General features: G+C 36.6%; 1 protein-coding gene across 1 annotated transcript; it reads left to right on the top strand.

Moving 5' to 3' along the window:
- The first annotated feature begins 1,420 nt into the window (after nucleotides 1–1,420).
- Nucleotides 1,421–4,142, top strand: LOC110323222 (filaggrin-like). Its single transcript, XM_021200376.1, is given in 4 exon segments — nucleotides 1,421–1,558; nucleotides 2,676–3,159; nucleotides 3,162–3,914; nucleotides 4,051–4,142. Coding segments are annotated over 4 exon segments (1,467 nt in total).
- Nucleotides 4,143–10,610: the final 6,468 nt, after the last annotated feature.

Genomic DNA, 10,610 nt, shown 5'->3' with positions numbered 1-10,610 from the left:
TTAGAATTTGATCAATTCAAGAGGGGAAGTGCTAGTTTTTACCTGCCTTTTCTATATTCGTGTTACAGTTTTAAAGGGGAAAAATAAAACAAAACCTAAGGAGGACATGTTCTTAGTTGAATTTTTCAGTATTGTATGATATTCTTAGGACAAGTTCCTCCTCTGACTGGCATCAGGGTTCTAGTAATCTTTCCTTTTTTCTAGATATTCATAGAGAAATTTCATCTTTTTCTTTAGCTCACTGTTTCAATTGTCTGAGGAGACTTCATGAGGAATTAATACCAAATTTTGTATATGATGCACACATTAATATAGTGTGAAATATTCCTATGTTAATTAATATCTATCATAAGCCTATTTTTGAAAAGTAAATATATGAATTATTTAATAAACTAATATAATGAAAAATAATAAATATACAACCAAATTAAAGTAAGTAAAGTAAAGTAAGTACAGAAAAAAATAAGATGCAAAATCAATAACTGGAAATTTAATTAACTTAAAAGCAAACTAAGGTGAAAGCCTGGACCTTGATAGTCAAAACTGTTACTAGAGTTGATTAGATCAAAGTCATGGTACTGTTAACAAGGGAATCTTGACAACCTGTCATCACACTGCCAATGAAAGACAAGAGTAGGGAAAAGAGAGTTATTCAGTTTGACCACAGTGAGAAGAGTAGCAAATGAAGAAACTCAGTGGTACTTCACATCCTAAGTCTGGAAATTATTTGATGTGGGTCCTTCCCAATCAATTACCAATCAAGACAACGCTCCCGGATGTGCACAAAGACTAATCTAATAAAAACAATTTTTGAGATGAGTTCCCCTCTTCTCAGTTGAGTGTCAAGTTGACAAGCAAAGCTAACCTGCACAAGGTACCAACAAGAAACCTGAATCAAATATGGAAAGATGAATAATAAAAAGGACAAAAAATGTTGGAGCAAAGGGCACAGAAAGCATTTTTGAATAGAAGATCAAAAGTTTCCCCAAGTTGATTAAACCACTATTGGACCAGACTTGCTAAGCTTCCTGATTAGAGTTAAGGTTTATTCCATCTAAGGAATACATGCCTACTACTGTGGAATGGTAAATACAGCACTACCACTGCCACCATCACTGCTACCAGCAACAACAACAACAGCAACAACAAATGTGACTAAGGAGGTTACAGGCCCTACTGGAGATTGACTACTGAGAGTTTGTCAAATGGACATTTAGTTAAACTACTTCATGAATATATATGTTTTCCCCCATAGACTATTACAGTCTTTATTTAGCCTTGGCCAGAGAAGACTTTAAACAGTGGATAAAGCAGGAACCTAAAGACTTGAATGCTTGACCCCAAATATCTATTGCACCACTACAAACTAGACACAAGGAACACCATGGAAGATGAGTAGAAAGATTGTAAGAACTGAAGGATGAGAAGGCGTGTGATAGGGCATTGCCTTCTGGATGTGACATGGCAGTTACACTTGAGAACACAGAGCATCTGTGTCATCTCACGTGCTGCTTGGGAAAAAAAAGACAAAAAGGAAAGAGGAACTAAAGGAAAGAATGTGAGGGACAATAGGGTAGAAGCAAATATGTTGTGAAGAAGACAGATTCAGCAGGAGTGGGAGAAGATAAAAGATAGTAGGAGGGAATAAATATAATCATAGTTCATTGTATATTGTTTATAAATATGAAAATTTCAATAAATTAAAAAAATAATAAGGTAGTATAGTTGTGTGAATATATATATATATATGTATATAGCTAAATTGATTTTGAAAATAATAACAAAAATGTATTTTAACAAAATAGAGTGCCATTTCCATCACTTGTAGTTGCTTACTAATTTATGTATTTGTTAAACTCAATTACAAATAATTATATCTATATGACTTTTTATATTATAAGATCCATATTTATAGTTGAAACTTTATTCTGTTGAAGCAAATTAGCACAAATAGAATTTTTAACAGTTACATTTTGTATGGAAACTACATGAACAATCATTCTTGTCAACTATGACATATGAAGTTATAATCACAATAACAAAAATGAAGTTATAAGCACTGCACAGCTTGAAGATAAATGCCGAGTAATTGAGGAACCTCAATGATAAATCTCTATCCATGGAAAGAGACTTCAGTAAGCTTCAGGTAGTGGTAGACTGAGAAATAAGAGAGCTGTACAGTTCTAAGTTTAAGTGGAGAATTCTTTATCTCTGTACCCCATTTTTTTTAAGACAAGATAAAATTTATTTAGCTTTCTTTAAATGTGTACCTACATGTTCTTCATACATGAGAAAACATATTTGAAACTCAAAAACTAACAATATTTAATTTTAAAATAAGAGAAATGAATACTATCAACCAAACATCACAGTTTTTCCCAAAATCAAGATTAGTGTAGTATACTTTGAAAAGAATTGAATCAAATTGAATAAAATTCTGACACATGAAATAAAAAAGAAGAGTAACTGACTTAGGAAAAAGTGATGTTTAATAGCTGATATTTAAACATTAACTCAGATACTATTAACACTAACAGACAAGAAGAGAGAGGCATAAAAATACTACAAAAAAACCTAAACGAACAGGTTCTAAGACATCATAAATGTATATTGCATTTCATTGATAAAATTGAAAATAGTTGTTCTGGAAAAATACCTTTCTTAACTTCTTACAGAATCCAGATGACCAAGACATTGCTGAAGTCTTCATGCAAATGCTAGATGTNGACCACGATGACAAACTAGATTTCGCTGAGTATTTACTACTGGTGCTAAAGTTGGCAAAAGCATATTATGAGGCATCCAAGGATGAAAGATTCCAAACACATGGATCAAAAAGGAGAAGTAAACATGACTATAAAGGACTAGAAGAGGAGGGAGAAGAAGAAGAAGAAAGTCTTAGACAGAAGCATGGTGGAACTGACAGGAAGAGAAAAGGTGACAGAACGAGAAGCCCAAATGGAAGAAGAGGGAAAAGGCATGGATCAAACAGTAGAAATGAGGGCAGAGATACACACAGGAGAGAAACAGAAAAACATAAGCACCAACATGATTCAAATAGAAAGCAGAGGGCTGGTTCTGATTCCACAGAAAGAAAAGACAACAGAAGTAAGAAACACAGACAGCCAAAAGAAAAAAATTGTGATGAAATCTATGACAACAGAAAATGAATGAAGACTGGGAGGCAAGCTACATTCACTGTTACTATATATCAGAGAATGTTACATTAGAGCACAGAGAGGAAAACAGAAGAAACAAAACAGGCGCCCAGAGCGAGCCTGAGTCCTCCCATCATCAGGGAGGCCGCAGAGGCTCTGAAGGAGGCAGGCAACTGTCCTGCCCCGAACCATCTCCGGAGAGTGTTGGCCATTACAGATCTAGTGCACACCAGGCCGACTCACCCNGGGTCAGCGCAAGAACAGGCTCAGAAGGAAGAGGACAGTCCACCGATGCCTCTGGGCACAACTCATCCAGGAGGGACAGACCCCGGGAGCCCAGCTCCAGCCAGTCCAGTGACAGCGAAGACCAGCCTGGAGTCCAGGTCGAAGCCCGGCACGGGCAATCCTCATCTGCCCACAGGAGGGCCGGATCCAGCTCCGACTCAGGGGTCCAGGGCGCCTCGTCAGGTGGACAGGCAGCTGACGCCTCCTGGCGCTCTGGGACCCTACAAGGCCAGGCATCTGTCCAGGGTCGCGTAGGGTCTCAAGGCCACGCACAGGGCAGCGCAGTCCCATCCGCTGACTGGAGCACACGTCGGGGCTTCAGCGAGAGTCAGGCCAGTGACAGTCCCTGGACCTGGCGCTGTCCCTTTCCTGTTCCTGGCGGGCTCCCTGCTGCCCTCTCCCACTGGACCGCTACTGCCTATGGCTGGACTTGGGCTGTTGGTGTTCTTGCTGGTGCTGGTGCTGGTGCTGGTGCTGGTGCTGGTGCTGGTGCTGGTGCTGGTGCTGGTGCTGGTGCTGGTGCTGGTGCCCGGGTTGCTGTTCCTGCTGGTGGCCATGCTGGTGCTGGGAATCGGACTCCTCCTTGCCGTGTTCATACACCTGGTAGGATCCGGAGCCTTGCTGGCCTCGGGAGGGCCGCTGCTGGTGCCTCTGGCCAGCTACCGACCCACTGTGGGCTCCCACTCCCTGGCCTTCTGAGAAGTCGGAGTGGACCTCGCTGTACCCCATTTTTTAATGGGGTTATTTGAATTTCTGGAGTCCAGCTTCTTGAGCTCTTTGTATATATTTGATATTAGTCCCCTATCTAATTTAGGATTGGTAAAAATCCTTTCCCAATCTGTTGGTGGTCTTTTTGTCTTATTGACCATGTCTTTAGCGTTACAGAAGCTTTGCAATTTTATGAGGTGCCATTTGTCAATTATTGATCTTATGGCACAAGCCATTGCTGTACTGTTTAAGAATTTTTTCCCTGTGCCCATATCTTCGAGGCTTTTTCCCACTTTTTCTTCTATAAATTTCAGTGTCTCTGGTTTTACTTGGAGTTCTTAATCCACTTAGACTTGAGCTTTGTACAAGGGGCCATCATTGGGAAGAGAGGCCCCTACATCTTGCAAACTTTATATGCCCCAGTACAGGGGAATGCCAGGGCCAAGAATTGGGAGTGGGTGGGTAGGGGAGCAGGGAGTGGGGAAGGTATAGGGAATTTTCAGGATAGCATTAGAAATGTAAATAAAGAAAATATTTAATAAAAAAAAAACAGTTTAAGTGGAAGTTGAAAATGTAAAGATTTCTTCTTCTCATGGAGATATAAGAGGATGTTCTCTGCTTCCCATTGCTAATAGCATTTGTTTAAGTAAACTTTCAATCGTAAGTAAACTTTCAATCGTAAATCCTTCTCTCTGAAATATATGCATATACATTATTAAAAACGTGAAGGAAGCCTTTTGCCAGGGGCTGAATTTGACTCTTACACCAATCTGAGACCTGCCTTGGGCAAGCAACATGACCTCACCTCTCCTTTCTTGGAGGCATTTTCTCACTCATACCCCAGTGTATTTCTCAAGGGCATGAGAAGCACTTTTAAATAACATCAGTAAAGATGACACTTGTATCTCCTAGTTTCTGGGACAGCTAGGAGCCTAAGGATGACAAGCATTTTATTCTAAGTTGAGAAGCTACCTTCTCAGAAACACATGAATTGTTTCCTTTGGATAAAGCTAGCTAGCAAATTTAGATGTCTGCCAAAATTACCAGCTGAATTTAGAATCTACTATGTGTGACAAACGGTCCTGTCAAGTTTTCTTACCTAAGGACTAATTACTCTTTATTATTATAGCATGTGTGTACTGGAATTGAATAAAGTTTGCACTTAGATTACTATTAATGTGTCTATATTGGTTTAATAATTGTGGCAAGTACGCTATGATTATTTACATTGCTCACAGAAGAGGAAGTGGGTCAGAAGGTGTATGAAATGCTGCAATTTCCTTTTCTCTTCAAATTTAAGACATTTAAAATGAAGTGGTTTTGAAAAGCGTTGACATTTTACAATATCCTTCATTCTATCCCTAGGTATATAATACTACGTTTCACCACAAAACTTTAGTAGCTTTATTTAAAATAATGAGGAATTAAAAACTAATTACCTATCAATAGTAGGGTGAATAAACAAATATATATATTATACATATATAAATATGAATAAATTATTTGTACATATGTTATTACAAATTAACCTCTAAATGATTTTGCTAAATGAGGTCATTGAGACATTTATAATATCTTATATGTGATATATCAAACACACAATTATGGGGAAATTGTGAAAGCTGAAAACCACCCTTCAGAGACAAAGTATTTAGTAGTAGTAGTAGTAGTAGTAGTAGTAGTAGTAGTAGTAGTAGTAGTAGTAGTAGAGAAGGCAGAGGAGGGAGGAGAGATAGACTACAAAAGGCAAGTAGAAATATTGATAGGCTGTTAATTTTGGTAATGGTTTTACATGTGTACTTTTATATATTATATACAAAACATATTTCCATTGAATTAATAAGACAGGAAGGTAATATAGCTCAAATTTCAGAATTAAAATATAAAGATCAAAGGAATTGGGTTACTTATATAGCTCAAAATTCCATTTCATTTAGTAATTATTTAGAAAAATGGCTTTTACTCACAATTTTCACTATGTCATACCATGTAAGTAAGGTTAAATTGACCCTCTTTCTTTATATCACAACCTTAAAGGGATAAAATGTATGCCCCACACACTACATTTAGCAGTATATTCTGTAGATGAAGAAAGGGTACCATATGGTTTAAATGAGGAGAATTAACCTGAAGTTTTCAAGAAATAACTGCATCATGGTGAAAGACTCTGCTGGTTGGAGTACCCAATTCAACAGTCTGTAATTCAGAAGATGTGCAATGCTGTAGGCCCAGTGCCAAATTATCCTGGATTATCTAGAGTCCTCTTAATAGCTTTCCTTTCGAATCCTCTGTATTTGCTTTAACAATCCCCTTGGAGATTAGTCGTTAAATCCATTGGGAACTAATAAATGCAAATTTAACTTCTGTCAACTCAAAAGCTAAAATTATCTTAAGACATAATCTGAGGCCTGTAACAGTGACTTCTCCTCTACGATCTAACTTGTCTATTTGATATTTCCATCCATGTCGTAAATGTATGACTTTTTTGTTTCAATACTACAAAAACTTCATGGAAGTTTTCCCAAGTTGGAACATGGTACTTGAAGTAACTTGATACCAAGTTTCCTGGTTATAGTGACTCACATTTAACTCTTGAACTACCTAATATGCAAAATGGGAAGTATCATAACCTATGATCTTTCAGTATGATGAGATCTTAGGAGTTTGATGTCACACTTACCCAAATGTATTCAGGGTTTTATTTACCCCATTTCTCCTTAAGGGAAAGTAAAACTGCTAATGTAGCCCATTTTGATATGTTTAATAAATTATTTGAGAAGGATTCAATGGGCTTAGAAAGCATGCATTGAGCCTGGAAAACAGAAAATGTTTGTTTTTTTTTCTCTTTTGAAATTAAACTGAGAGAATGAGAGTAGGAAAAAGACAGTTCAAAGTTATGATAGACTTTTATCTTCAAGTATTGTGGGTTTAGTTAGAAAAAACTCAGTCAAGAAAATAAATATACATTTCCAGAGCAGAAACTCATATTGCTAGAAAATGATGGTCAGGGACCTCTTTAGAAAAGTTCTCCATGGCCTGGGTGGAAATCATGATAAGGTCAGAGAAAACTTAATTCTGATTGAAATGATAAGTTACTTTAGTCTGCCAGAGCACTAGTCTTTCTATTGATTTCTGGATCCTAATGAAGCATACTGTGAAATGGGTAGATTTCCTTACAAAGCAGCCCATTTCCCTTTTATTTTTATCTTAAAATTTATACTTTCTGCGATGAGAACATTTAACATATACTGTCTTTGTGTCTGTTAAGTATATACTATTTGGTCATGACTATAGTCACACTGTTGCCTGGATGTTTAAATCAAATTTTGATTAGAATTACTCCACAAAGTACTGGTTCCCCAAACACTCTAGACATAATTAATGGTGGTGCTTTTGCTTTCAATAAATATAACTATCATCCCAAAGAAACTTCACTTATTAATATTTATAATCTCTCTGAAATTATACTAGCACTCATTCATTCCACTAAGCCATTTCATTTTCCAGTTAAAATGCAAATATATTATCTGGGACGGTGAGCACATTAAATCAATAGCAGCCATTAAAGATGTGTTTCAATCATCAGCTCAGTAGTCCCCCTCTATTAGGCTAGTTGAAAATATCAGAAATGTTAGTAGTTAAAACCTTAAGTAACTGATTTAGATGAATACATTCCCTTTTGTATGCATATGGGTAAACAAAAGGAGAGAATGTGCTAGATAATTTGATTATTGTCCAGAAACAACAAAAAGAAAAGAGGAAAATGTCATAAGTTTGACTAAAACATTCCAGGCCTTATAATTAAATTTCTTTTGGTTGATGAAGACCTTTAGAGACATAGGTTAAGTTTATACTTGGTACTTTCTCAAAGTTTACTTTCTTTTAACAATATATCCTAACATCATGCATTAAAGTGGAGAATTTATATAACCCCAAGGCATATATCTTAAATCTGCAAAGTTTACAAGGGTTATACTAACTATACCTGTGGATGCAAATGTTATCGTTGGCAGGCTGAAGAACTGAAAACATTCAAGCAATTTTATGCTACAAATCTCAAGAAAATCCTTTTACAACATTTTGGATTTTTTCGTAATATCATCATTTATTCCTTGAGTACCATTTTATAGAAGGTTATGAAGTTCTGGACTAGGCTAATTGATACAGGGGAAATGATTGTAAAACTCAGAATATTATATTTAGAAAATTTAATCCCATATAAGGTACTACTCACAAAAGATTTATTGTTATGAGAGGTGCTATATTTTTGTACCTTGTAGTTTAAACTATTATAATGTTTGATAAAAATATTTGATTTCAGCCTGAGGGAAGTACAAGAAACAACGAAGTCCCACGGAATTAAAGCTTGAACAAGTTTGATTCCTAAAGGTAAAGAATAGTGAAGAGTTGGTTGCAGTTTCTCATCATTTATCTTCTTTCTAATTAAACTGCTGATAAGGGATGGTTCTGAAAGCTTTAAAAGTTAGTTTGTATGTAGTAATTTGAATCTTTTAATTAACAACAAATGATTCTTTCAAATACTGCTACTGCTAAATGTGGGTTTAATTCCAGTGATAGGGATAAATCTGTGAAGCCAGAATGATCATGTAGAAATTCAAGATGATGGCAACATGTATCGGAAATAAGTTAAATAAGTGATACAGTAAGAACAGTATTTTATGCGTTAAGTTTTTTGTGAAAAAAATCATAGACAGTTATATACATAGATGATAAAAATGATAGAAAGATTATTATATAGGTAGTAGGTGTGTAGGTAGATAGATGACAGATCGAAAGATAGATCATAGAAAGATTGATATATAGACAGAGAGACAGTCAGATGCCAGAGAGAGAGGGAGGGAGGGAGGGAGGGAGGGAGAGAGAGAGNGAGAGAGAGAGAGAGAGAGAGAGAGAGAGAGAGAGAGAGAGAGAGAGAGAGTCAATACATTCGGATAGTAATTGAAATCATGGTTACTGCAATGAGATGAGTTAGGAAATGAGAAAATGTGTGATCGAAGATATAACAGAGAAGACATTTAAGTTCAAAAAGGCTAAATGCGCAGATTTATATGTTCCTTGGCATGTGGATACTGTAAGACCACTGTTGTCTGGTTGCTGTCAAAATTTCTCTAGCTAGAATTGTATTTAGGGGGGACAAATTTCTAAGCTTTTATTTATAAGAATATGTGCCAAATATGCTTAGCAACATTAGAAATATATAATCAAGGTAGGCCACTTAAGACAATATATTTCATTTGAATTGAAATGGAAGGAAATATTTCCCTAGTTATATACAGCATCATAATATTGATGCTATCAGACAATGTCAGAAAGATAAAGGATCAAGATTTGATGACTACACCTCGGGAATAAAGGCTGGGAAGACCCAAAGTTCTCACAGGAATGAACATTTGGTATGCATATTTACATTCCAGAGATAAATGGATACTGAAAGGAAGGAGCATAATTGTTTCTATTTGAAGTAGAGGAGAAATGGTCACTCTCTTCTTCATGGAGCACTGACTTCAGAGACATGCAATTATCAGCAATTCACCTCTCTAGGAATTGCACATCCTATTAGAAACTAAAAGAAGTTTCTGTCACCTTTATGACACAGAAATATGCTTCTCAAAATCTTTGGAACCATTTCCTTGAAATGTAAACATCAAGGGAGGAAACACCCCATGGCTCTGCTAATGTGGGAGACTGGCACTAAATGTACAAAGGGTACTGAGAGAGTTTTATTTAAAATTAGGAAACTGCCTTGTGTCACTGAGCTCTTTTCTTCTCTAGGTAGAGTCAGTTAGCTTATCATTCCAAATACTGTGTATACTTAGATCACATTGTATGTCAATGGTGCTGTAAATCATACCTGAAGCATAGTTATAATTGTTTTTAATTCATTGACGGTTTCACACATGAATATTTATTGACTTTTAGTGTTTGCATCCACACATTTCCCTCCCTTCCTCTCCCACCGAAATCCTTCTTCCTAATAAATGTTTTTCCCTCCCCTCACATCTTCTTATATTGTATGAACCACTGGCTTTAAACGGAATTGCCTCCATGAGAATGAGGTGGGCATACTGGAATGGATACTTTATCAGTGGCTACATCACTGGAGAAAACGGCACCTAGTTCCTCAGCACCCAGGTTCTTCTGATAGCCTCCCACAGAGACGAGGAGCCTCAGGAGCTGCTCTCCAAATCCATAATGAAATGTCGAAGGTTCAATCCTCTGAACCTCTTGCTACAAATTATCTTGAAAATGTGCAGATATTAAGTTGGTGTCTCCTGGGCTCCATAAAAAATTAATGTATGTATTTGTGTTTCGTAGTTTCTTAGCATATTAACTGTGAAAGGAAGCACTTTCTACTTTGAAGCCTGTTTACTCATGGAGTACTATCCTTTCTTGCTAGAGATGTTAGAATTTCTCTTTAGGAAAAAAACCTATTTCCAT

The sequence above is a fragment of the Mus pahari genome, chromosome 6 (genome assembly GCF_900095145.1).
Source record: "Mus pahari chromosome 6, PAHARI_EIJ_v1.1, whole genome shotgun sequence".
NCBI classification, from domain to species: domain Eukaryota; kingdom Metazoa; phylum Chordata; class Mammalia; order Rodentia; family Muridae; genus Mus; species Mus pahari.
The sequence above is the reverse complement of the archived record's forward strand: the minus strand, read 5'-3'. Positions and strand labels throughout refer to the sequence as shown.